The sequence below is a fragment of the Anolis carolinensis genome, chromosome 2 (assembly GCF_035594765.1).
Source record: "Anolis carolinensis isolate JA03-04 chromosome 2, rAnoCar3.1.pri, whole genome shotgun sequence".
NCBI lineage: Eukaryota > Metazoa > Chordata > Lepidosauria > Squamata > Dactyloidae > Anolis > Anolis carolinensis.
In genome coordinates, this window is record NC_085842.1 from 7,810,191 (window position 1) to 7,822,290 (window position 12,100).

Genomic DNA, 12,100 nt, shown 5'->3' on the forward strand with positions numbered 1-12,100 from the left:
GGCGGGGAAAGGGGCGTGTCTTGTTGGAACGAGGCCCCGCCCACCTCCGTCAGACCCAGGAAAGGGGCGCCAGGCCTAGAAAGAGGGGAGGCTGGCTCTGATCCCCCCTCCTTGGGCAATGGGTGAGTCCTCTTTCCCTGTCTTTGGGGTTTGGTGGAGCCTTGGGGGAGGGGGAGGTGAAGCATATCAAAAGGGGGAGGGCAGGGAATAGAAGGAAAGGCAAGGAAAAAGGGAGAGGAGACAAAGGCCCACCCATTGGGCTTTGAACTACACCTCCCATTATCCCTGGCCAGGAGGAGGTGCAGCCTCAGGACACAAGGAGGGCCTTAATGGGACCTCCCCTCCTTTCCCCCCAAATGTTACTGGATTTTGAACCAGTGTGAATGTCTAGATCCCCTAGTATGACTCAATGGTTACCATACTGTCTCACTGGGAGGCTTATGGTTCCTCAAAAGGCTGGAATCACTGGGCTGCTGTGAGTCTTCCAAGCTGTATGGCCATGTTCCAGAAGCATTCTCTTCTGACATTTCGCCCACATCTATGGCAGGCATCCTCAGAGGTTGTGTATATGGGAAACTAGGCAAGTGGGGTTTATATATCTGTGGAATAATGCCCATTATTTATTTATTATTTATTTATTTCCAGCATTTATACCCCACCCTTCTCACCCGGGGGGGATTCAGGGCAGCTTACAACAGTTGGCAACATTTAATGCCAAGAACATAATAATCAAACAAAAACAGTACATATAATCAATTAAAACTATAAAAATACATCATTAAAATACATTATAACAATTAACACATACATAAATGAGATCCATTTGTCTAAAAACCTCATACTTCAGCCTTCATTTTTTAAGGCTAAGGATGATGGTCCTCCCATTCTGGTGTCTTGGAGGTGTGTCCGTAGGTGACTATAGAGACCTATTCTTGATCGGTATGTTCTTCCGCAGTGAGGACATCGGTTTCCAGGTGGAAGATAATAATAATAATAATAATAATAATAATAATAATAATAATAATAATAATACTTTATTTATACCCTGCCACCATCTCCCCGCGGGGACTCGGGGAGGCTCACATGGGGTCAACATAGTTCACAGAAGTCAACATAGTTCACAGAAGTAAGAACATAAATAAGGTAAAGATTTCCCCTGACATTAAGTCCAGTCATGTCTGACTCTGGGGGTTGGTGCTCCTTTCCATTTCTAAGCCGAAGAGCCGGCATTGTCTGTAGACACCTCCAAGGTCATGTGGCCGGCATGACTGTATGGATCGCCGTTACCTTCCCGCCGGAGCGGTACTTATTGATCTACTCACATTTGCATGTTTACAAACTGCCAGGTTGGCAGGAGCTGGAGCTAACAGCGGGCGCTCAAGCCGCTCCCGGGATTTAAACCTGGGACCTTTCGGTCTGCAAGTTCAGCAGCTCAGTGCTTTAACGCACTTCACCAACCCTAGGTCCTTTAGTGTGACTCAATGGTTACTATACTGTCTCACTGGGAGGCCTATGATTCCTAAAAAGGCCATTATATTCCAGTCCTCCAAAACCAAACCCACCCAATGTGCAGAACCACCTGAGTCCCCCTGCCCTGGAAGCCCACCTTGACCAAGGCACACAACTCCCAGACTCAGAACAGCAGAGCTTTCCCAAAGGTGTGTCGATACAGTGTATCAGTGAGTTGTACAAATGTAACATGAAACAATTCTACATTAAAGTAGCCAGGGCTTTGCTTTTCCTATAGGAAACACATGCAGAACACATGTAAAAATAGATTGCAAGCTCCCATTTTCTCTTGAGGGTGGTGGTAATCTATTAAGGTGAACTTGATCTCCCCATTTTTATTCTGTAGCCTTTGCTTCATGACATAACCGGATGGAGAAGGGAAGAGGTTCTTCAGTCCTGATGGAGCCCAGAGTGAAGATGGAGGAGCCAAACTCTTACAGCCCTGAAGGAGGAAGCGAGCCAAATAAATTGTGGGGCAGGAGAAGTGCTGAATTGTGGCAGAGAATGGGGAAGGATGCTCTAGATGAGAAGACATTCAGTTCAGATGTTCTATGGCAGCTCTTCCGGCATGTCCATTTCCAGGAGGCCTTGGGGCCCCGAGAGGTGTGCAGCCGCCTCCACTCTCTCTGCCGCCTGTGGCTGAAGCCTGAGGAACATACCAAGGCGGAGATGGTGGACCTGGTGCTCCTGGAGCAGTTCCTGGCCGTCCTTCCTGCGGAGATGGAGCGCTGGGTGAGGGAATGTGGGGCAGAGACCAGTTCCCAGGCCGTGGCTTTGGCTGAAGGATTCCTCCTGAGTCGGGAAGAAGAAGAGCGGCAGGAGAGAGAGGTCCTTCAGGCCCAGGAGGCCCCACTGGAGACCAGCAAGAAGTTCTCTTCTGGGTGGATTGAACTAGAGGACAACACAGGAGAGTCTCTGCTAGGTAAGATGTGTTCATTTTCTTGATCCCCCGTTCTCAAGAAGCCCCCAAATGCTGGGTCTGCTGTTGTGTCTCCACAAATACTTATTTCCATTGCTGTTTAGTTAAAATTAAAATTAAATGGGAGCCCCTGATGGTGCCATGTGTTAAAGCGCTGAGCTGCTGAACTTGTAGACCAAAAGGTTGCAGGTTTGAATGTGGGGAGCGGAGTGAGCGCCCACTGTTAGGTCCAGCTTCTGCCAACCTAGCAGTTTGAAAACATGCAAATGTGAGTAGATCAATTGGTACCGTTCTTGCAGGAAGGTAACGGCTTTCCATGGAGTCATGCCTGTAGCCACATGACCTTGGAGGTGTTTACAAACAATGCCTGCTCTTTGGTTTAGAAATGGAGATGAGCACCAACCCCCAGAGTCAGACTCGACTGGACTTAACGTCAGGGGAAACCTTTACCTTTACCTTATACATCTTAATTTATTTATTTCCAATATTTATATCCCACCCTTCTCACCCAAGGGGACTCAGGGCGGTTTACAACACTGGCACAATTAGGTGCCTATACAAAATCAATCAACAATACATAAAATCAGTTTAAAACTATTAAATACAATATAAAATTATAGTATATAAAATTTAAAAATACGTATGCTCAGATCCATTCGTCCGAAAACCTCGTGCATTATATAGTCAAGTCAGCCTTCCACATTTTCAAGTTTCACTTTTGCAGATTTGATTATAAAAAAACTTGATTTGACTTTTCACAGGGGATGAGCCAAGGATGGTGGGAAGAAGGAATAGTTCATCTCTTTGTGGTGAGGGAGACATGGCTTCTGTGGAACAAAATCAGGTAAATGATGGAAGTGGAAATGAATGGGACATAATCGTAAAATTGTCAGTGGCTTGGAAGTTTTTTGTTGTTTGTTGTTTTATGCTTAGTAAGAAGTCTCAAAATGCTGGTCATTAAGGATTTCATAGTTTTGAGCCATGGCAGTTTAAGCAGTATGAAACTGCATTAATTCTATAGCAGTGGTTTTCAACCGGTGGGTCCCCAGATGTTTTGGCCTACAAATCCCAGAAATCGTAACAGCTGGTAAACTGGCTGGGATTTCTGGGAGTTGTAGGCCAAGACACTTAGGGATCCACAGGTTGAGAACCACTGTTCTACAGTTTAGATACCACCTAGGACTCACGTGATGCTTTCCACGTTAAATCCTGTGTTCAAACTTTCATTGGGTAAATTTAATTCTACATTGGGATCTTACTTAGTAGTATTATGTCCAGCACAAGCAGAATGCTTGGTCAAAATTTCAAGTCTGTATCTTCGTTTGCATGGAAATTGTTGAAGTCTGAGTATTGGTCACAATTTGTCACATGACATTTTGAGGCACACTTTCAAGTCAACTTGTTTGACTGGATTTTGCATCCATAATGTTAAAATTAATTTCATCTGAATCGGCAGAAAAATCTGTAGAGGATTTCAACTTACTAGCCATTCTTATACATTCAGTTTCAATTTTGTTAGACCCCAAAAATGGCATTTTGTTAAATGTTGTGCGCACACTGACCAACTACCCTTCAGATAAGGAGGTCTAGATCAGCAACTATTGCAGTTCGAGACCTCAAATTTTGGGAAACTTAGTTTAGCACCTGACTGGCACTACAGCTAGAATTTGAACAAAATTGGAGAACATGATGGCGAGAACTTTTAAAATTTTAGACCACTTGGCATGGAATGACTTTGGTTTTATTTTATTGATAGCTTCATTAATTTGTTTAATTTCTGTACTTTGCGAATATGGTGTTTTTTAATCTGTTGTGACCTATCTGAAACTGGGGAAAGGTTGGATATATATAACAATTACATTAATAATATGTATCCAGAAAGACCTATACAGTTATCTCCACTTTAAGCATATTTACAATTGTACTTCAGAAGGCTGGGAATGCACCTCCAGAAGGCCCATCTTCTCTCTTTAAACCAGTCGTTCCCAATCTTTGGGCCTCCAGGTGTTTTGGACTTCAACTCCCAGAAACCCCAGCCAGCTTACCAGCTGTTAGGAACTGTGGGGGCCTAAGTCTAAAACACCTGGAGGCCCAAAGGCTGGGAGTCACTGCTTTTAACCCTGTGTCCAAACTTTCCCATGAGCTGGCTTGTATTACATTGGATCAGAAGAAGTGTTATCGATCTCTGTGTCCAAACTCTCTTCTTTCAGGTGACTTTTGAAGATGTGGCTGTGACTTTCAGTGATGCTGAGTGGGCTCTGCTGGATCCAGATCAGCAGGTCTTGTACAAGGAAGTTATGGATCAGAATGTTAAGATGGTGGTTTCTTTTGGTAAGGATCCTTCTGATAAACTAAAAATCAGTTTAGGAATTTCCACTCGTTTCTACAGTGTTCCTGTATAAGTTCATGGTCATCACTAATCTGTGTCCAACACTTTTGGTTTGTGACCAGAGGGGTAAGATACAATTCCACTCTGGGCTCCAAAGGGACACTTAATGCTTACTTGATATGGTGCTAGTAGAGTGGCTGATGGTAAGAGCTTTGGGGGGCAGCTGTTTCTAAACAATAAATCATCTGTATTATGGAAACCATATATTTATAACCTCTGACTTCCAACAGTTGTAGAAATACTGGAGGTCCATATGAATAAAGACCTACAAAACCAAAAAGGACAAAGAGCTGTGAACTAACATGAGGGCTAGAATTATCAACTTCAGTTTGGAATTTATTCTTCTAAGGACCATCTGAAAAAGTAATTTAGAAGGCACAATGCAATTTTTAAAAAAGAGAACTTATTCAGCACAGTGTACATCTCAATAACATAAACAAAAGTTGAATTTACTAATGGGTGTTGCTCTCAAATATTTTTGGATTGAAAGTCTCATCATTCCCCACTGTAGATTATGCTATGGTTGTAGCTGTCACCCAATGACATGTTCCCCACCCCTTGGATGAGGCAAGGTTCCCTCCTCCATAGCAAGAATTCACATCTTTGGGTTTCTGTGAGTTTTCCGGGCTGCATGACCATGTTCCAGAAGCATTATCTCCCGACGTTTTGCCCACATCTGTGGTAGGCATCCTAAGAGGTTGTGAGGTCTGTTGGAAACTAGGCGAGTGGGGTTATACATCTATGGAATAATGTCCAGGGTGGGAGAAAGAAGTCTTGTCTGCCTGAGAATCAACTCGGTGATTCTGGCCATGAAAGCCTTTGACAACACAATTCAAATCATTTTAGTCCACTATGCCATCAGAGCCCCTGATGACGTAGTGGACTAAAGCCTTGTGACTTGAAGGTTGTATTGCTGACCTGAAAGCTGCCAGGTTCGAATCCCACCCGGAGAGAGTGCGGATAAGCTCCCTCTATCAGCTCCAGCTCCATGCGGGGACATGAGAGAAGCCTCCCACAAGGATGGTAAAAACATCAAAACATCCGGGCGTCCCCTGGGTAACGTCCTTGCAGACGGCCAATTCTCTCACTCTAGAAGCAACTCAAGTTGCTCCTGACACGGAAAAAAAATTCTGTCTCGTAAAATTTCTGCTAGTTGATTGAATTCATGCTTCCTTTTCTCACTCCTTTTTATTCTTTGTGTTTTCCTTTCAAGGTGGAGATGGGCAGGGGAGTAAAAATGGGCAAGTGCCATGCGAAGGATGGTTGCAAACAGACAGATGTGTAGAGGAGAACATAACAACGGAAGCAGAGGAAAGTAGAAGGAGCCAGTACCTTGCCACCAGTGATGATATCAGAGAACATATAGAGCAAGCACAACTGAAATCCCATCAATCGGAAGAAATATTTGAATTTAGCAAACACTTTCCTAACCATGAAAAATATAATCATCATTATCCATATAAACGCCTGGATTGTGGGAAAAGCTTCCATCATAACAAAGTCCTTAGTAGACACACGGGAGTGAAACCATATAAATGCCTGGAGTGTGGAAAAGCCTTTATTTATAAGACAAGTCTTGTAGGGCATGAAATGAATCACAGAGGAGAGAAACCCTATAAATGCCTGGAGTGTGGGAAGAGTTTTAGCTTCAAATCAGTCCTTAAAAATCACCAGGATAGGCATAAAGAAGAGAAACCATACACATGTCTTCAGTGTGGGAAAAGCTTTCATCGTAACGGAGACCTGAGCAGACACCAGAAAACCCACACGGGACAGAAGCCATATAAATGCCTGGAGTGTGGGAAATGCTTTACCGAAAAGAGAAGCCTCATACGGCATGGAGTGATGCACAGAGGAGAGAAGCCCTTTCAGTGCCAGGAGTGTGGGAAGGTTTTCAATTACAAATCACGCCTCAAGAGTCACCTGAATAGTCATATACAAGAGAAATCCTACACATATCCTCAGTGTGGGGAGAGTGTCAGTTGCAAATCAGTCCTGAAAAATCGCCAGGATAGGCAGACAGAAGAGAAACCTTTCAAATGTTTGGACTGTGGGAAAAGCTTCCATCATAATGGAACCCTCAGTAGACACCAGAAAACCCACACTGGAGAGAAACCACATAAATGCCAGGTGTGCGGAAAAGCTTTTATTGACAAGACGAGTCTCGTAGGTCATGAAATGAACCACAGAGGAGAGAAGCCCTATCAGTGCCTGGAGTGTGGGAAGAGTTATAGCTTCAAATCAGTCCTGAAAAACCATCTGGATAGGCATACAGAAGGGAAACCATACAAATGCCTGGATTGTGGGAAGAGCTTCCATCATAATGGAGACCTTAGTAGACACAAAAAAACTCACATGGGAGAGAAACCATATAAATGCCTGGAATGTGGGAAAGGCTTTACTAAGAAGAGAAGTCTCCTACAACATGGAATGACTCATGGAGGAGAGAAGTCATATCAATGCCTGGAGTGTGGGAAGGGTTTCAACTGCGAATCACACCTCAAGCGTCATCAGAATAGTCATACAGAAGGGAGACCGTACACGTGTCTGTATTGTGGGAAAAGCTTCAATCATAATGGAACCCTCATTAGGCACCAAAAAACTCACACAGGAGAGAAACCATATAAATGCCTGGAGTGTGGGAAAAGTTTTATTGACAAGACCAGTTTCATAGGTCACGAAATGAATCACAGAGGAGAGAAGCCCTATCAATGCCTGGAGTGCGGGAAGAGTTTTAGCTTCAAATCGGTCCTTAAAAATCACCGGGACAGACACACAGAAGAGAAACCATACACATGTCTTCAATGTGGGAAAAGCTTTCATCGTAACGGAGACCTTAGCAGACACCAAAAAACCCACACTGGAGAGAAACCATATAAATGCCTGGAGTGTGGGAAAGGCTTTAGTCAAAAGAGAAGTCTCATAGGGCATGAAATGAACCACAGAGGAGAGAAGCCCTATAAATACCAGGAGAGTCATGCAAAAGAGAAATCTTACTCATACCTTCTTGGAGATTTGGTAGAAGCCATTCCATGTGCTGACTCTTCCACGGAGACCTGCACATTCCCTGATGACAACCTTTGTTGCGCTTCTCCTTGTTCCGATGCTGGAGAGACCTTCAAGTTTATTCTGTAGCTTCAAACTTACAGAATTAGTCCTGGTCTTTCTCCTTCTGTGGGTAACATTCCTCCAAGGGTCTACTCCTGTGTTTGGGGTGTGACCTCCTCCTCAGAGAGATCCTATGTGTGTTTCTCCTGTAAGACAGTCTGCTTTGCTGGATTCAAGGCAACCTCTTCCTTTAGTCCTAGGTCCAGTTCTATTCAACATCTTTATTAGTGGTTTGGATGAAGGTTTAGAGGGCATGCTTATCAAGTTTGCAGATGACATCAAATTGGTAGGGAAAGCTAATACTCCAGAAGAGACTAGGAGACTAGGACGTGGAACAATGGCTTTAAACTACAGAAAGGAGATTTCACTTGAACATTAGGAAGAACTTCCTCATTGTGAGAGCTGTTCAGCAGTTGAACTCTCTTCCCCAGACTGTGGTGGAGGCTCCTTCTTTGGAGGCTTTGAAGCAGAGGCTGGATGGCCATCTGTCAGGGGTGCTTTGAATGTGATTTCCTGCTTCTTGGCAGGGGGTTGGACTGGATGGCCCATGATGTCTCTTCCAACTCTATGATTCTAAGACAGGATCAAAATTTCCAAAGGTCCTCAACAGATCAGAGATTTGAGCCAAAAGTAACAACATTAATTTCCACAAGGAGATATGAGCAAATGGTGCTGTTCCATTATCCGGGTGGAGACCACCAGTGGCAAGAGAAGGATTGTCCCATTTTATGGGGGCGGAGGGTGGGTTGAAGAAGGAAAACTCATGCTCCCTTGTTTTCTTGTTACTCCAGTCGAAAATGAGAAGGGCGTCAAGCAAGGGTGCATTTTGGCCTCACTATTATTCTACTTCTATATTAACTCCATGGTGGAACATATTTACAACTTGGACTTCCACCCTCCAAAATAGCAGGAAGGCATTTATCCACCCTGCTTTATGTAGATGATGCAGGTCTTCTTTCTAGAACTCAAGTTGGACTGAAAAGAGCCCTGAGAGCTTTAATAAATTACTGCGATGCAGAACAGCTTCATCCCAACTTTCAGATTGAACATGAGCCAACAGTGTGATGCAGCAGATAAAAAAGCCAATGGGATTTTGCATCCAAAGGAGTAGAGTGTCTAGATCAAGGGAAGTCATGTTTTGGTCAGACTTTACCTGGAATACTGTGTCCAGATCTGGGCACCACAATTTAAGAGAGCTATTGGTAAGCTGGAAGGTGTCCAGAGGAAGGCGACTAAGACGATCTAAGGTCTGGAGCGGCTCATAGAGTGGGACATGTTTAGCCTGCAGAAGAGAAGGTTGGGAGGAGACATAATAGCCATGTGTAAATATCTGAAAGGTTGTCATAAGGAAGAGGGAGCAGGCTTGTTTTCTGCTGTCCTGGAAACTAGGACTCGGAACACTGGGTTCAGGAGATTCACCTGAACATTAGGAAGAACTTCCTGATCGAAGTGTGGTTGAAGTTACTTCCTTGGAGGCTTTTAAACGGAGACTAGGTTGGCCATATGTTGGGGGGTGCTTTTCCTGCATGGAAGGGGGTTGGACTAGATGGCTCGTGTAATATCTTCCAATTCTTTTTTTCCTATGATTCTATGATTCCTGACAAGTTGGTGTGTGGATACCTGGGCTTCAAAGTACTGAACCTTCTTTACCAAGAAGGTCACAATCCAACTTGCACTTGCTGAAGGCAGAGCTATCCACGTCCTTTGGAAAAAACATAAACATTCCAGAACTGTTGTAGGTGACTGCTTGTGTTTCCTCACCATTCTGGGAGATAGAGAATGAGATGGAGAATTAGGTAGAGAACGGAACAGAAATCTGGTCTTCCCTGCCTGGAGTCTGGTGCAGACCTTGCCGACTGGAGAAGTCTCGTCCAGCATGAAATGAATCACCGATGAAAGAGGTCCTAAAATGCCTGGAGTGTGGGAACATTTATATTGATGTGGAGACCAAAATCCACTGCTTGTGGTAATATGAAAATAACCAAATAAACTCAATGTATATATTACAATAACATATATTTGGGTTCACAGATTTTATATTCTTCTATATATGTTCTATTATTCATGTCATAATGTAATACTACCTTTAGCCACTATCTATGTCCCCTTAGGATCCACCTATTCAGAAAACTGATGGTGAATTTCTCACCTCAAAAGTTGAACCTTTGTTGATTATTGAAGTAAGTAAAGTGCCTGAATAAACTTTTTTGTAAACTTTTTCATAAACTTTCTGTACAAATTATTTAATTGCATGTATATATTAATGATATGTATTATTTGTAGACCCAACCGCCTGACAAAGACTCCTGTGAGTCGAAACCGGTTGCAGGTTTGAGTCAAGTTATATGAGAACTGGAGTCTACTCATATGTAATAAAGAACAGGACATTTACTCATACAAAAAACTTGGCCTTATACTTCAAGAGAAGAACCGCTGGTTTCTACTTCTATGTGATTGGAACAGTCCTGTTTTTTGGATATATGTTACTAGCTGTGCCCGGCCACGCGTTGCTGTGGCGTTGTCTGGTGGTGTTGGTGAGAAATTGCTGAGGTAGTGGTGGTATTGAATGTCTGTTGTATGTTTGTCTTTATGTTTAGTATGCATTTGGTTGTTTGTGTACTGTGAAAGTGGTGAGGATAGAGGACACCGTTTATGTTGGATTAGTGAGACTGTACTGTATATTTGTAATCTTATATTATCTGCCTAGAACTGCCCCTTCTACACAGCTGTATAAACTGCACACTGAAGTGAATTATCTGGCAGTGTGGACTCAAGATAATCCAGTTCAAAGCAGATCATATAAGATTCTAAATGGGTAATATAGCTATGTGGAAGGGCCTTGAGTCTACACTGCCATATAATCCAGTTCAAATCAGATAATCTGTATCTTATAGGCAGTGTGGAAGAGGCCTGAGGCCTAACTGTGCCTGTCCCCTGGACTGAGTAGATTGCTAGGAGACCAAGTGGGCGGAGCTTAGCCCTCTAACTGGCAGCAATTGGATAAAAACAATTATTCCTTTCCCTCTAATTAGGACTTTATTTTTCTTTTCTTTTTGTTGTATCAACCTAGAGCCGTGGATGATGGGTTGTGTTGTCAAATTTCGAGGTTGGGGGGCCTGTAGTTTTGTTGTTTTGTCCGCTGCCCTGATGTCATCACTCTTTTATATATATAGATTGTAATATATACATTGAGTTTATTTGGTTATTTTCATATTACCACAAGCAGTGGATTTTCGTCTCCACAGTTTTAGGGGAACCCATTGTTCTTTTAGGTAAACATTTATATTGATCTCAGGCTTCAAAATGCTCCAGGTTAGAATTCATAGGAATGCCAAGACTATGGGAAGCGGTTCAGTTACTATTCAGCTTCCAATAGATGCCAAAGTCTTCACACAATGAAGAAAACATATGGACAGAAAACTATCCTTTGCATATGTTTGCTCCCACCTTGTCTTACAGTTGATTCAAGTCGTCTTGGGTCAAGGAACAATCTGAGAGGTTCAGTTAAATACACGCCTTGTGGCACTTGAGATCAGGCATGGGCCAACTTGGGCCCTCCAGATGTTTTGGACATCAACATTCACCATTCCTATCAGCCTTGGGCCCGGAAAGAGCCCAAGGCTGATAGGAATGGTGAATGTTGATGTCCAAAACATCTGGAGGGCCCAAGTGGGCCCATGCCTGCTTTAGATGCTTCACTGGCTGATACAATGTGGTATCCACACCTGTTCTTCCCCTTTCAGCTGCAAGTTCTTATGTTTTGTATTTGTTTTAGAAAGTTCAGTGAATTTTTTGCACTTTCCTTCACGGTTTTAAAGAATAAAGTTTTTCATGTGCCCACATGGTGTAATGGTTTGAATATTGGAGTTGGTCCAGCTGGACTTTCAGACTGAGCTTTCCCGTCATTGCCACTGATGTCACACACGCAACCACAGAGCTCCAGAAGAGCTCATCATTGATGGGCAATTCCTGCTCCTCTCTGGTCCATCAGGAGTTTACTAATGTTTTCTTTTTCTGACAAAGTTTCCTTAGAGTTCTGTGGCCATTTGCTGTACCAACAGGGATACCACAGGCCTAGTCAGTCTCTTTTTCTCGGTGTTGACAAATGCAATGAATGGGGGGGGTGGGGGTGGCAGCCTTGGCCCGTATGGATAGACTGGTTTGCTGGTCCACAT

The 12,100-nt window shown here is 43.4% G+C and overlaps 1 protein-coding gene across 1 annotated transcript; it reads left to right on the forward strand.

Moving 5' to 3' along the window:
- Positions 1–11,765, forward strand: LOC107983291 (zinc finger protein 93). The gene is made up of 5 exons (XM_016996358.2): positions 1–122; positions 1,856–2,431; positions 3,190–3,272; positions 4,639–4,759; positions 6,031–11,765. The coding sequence occupies exons 2-5, from the start codon at positions 1,879–1,881 to the stop codon at positions 7,950–7,952; spliced, it is 2,679 nt and encodes an 892-aa protein (XP_016851847.1). The 5' UTR covers positions 1–122; positions 1,856–1,878; the 3' UTR covers positions 7,953–11,765.
- The last annotated feature ends 335 nt before the right edge of the window (positions 11,766–12,100 follow it).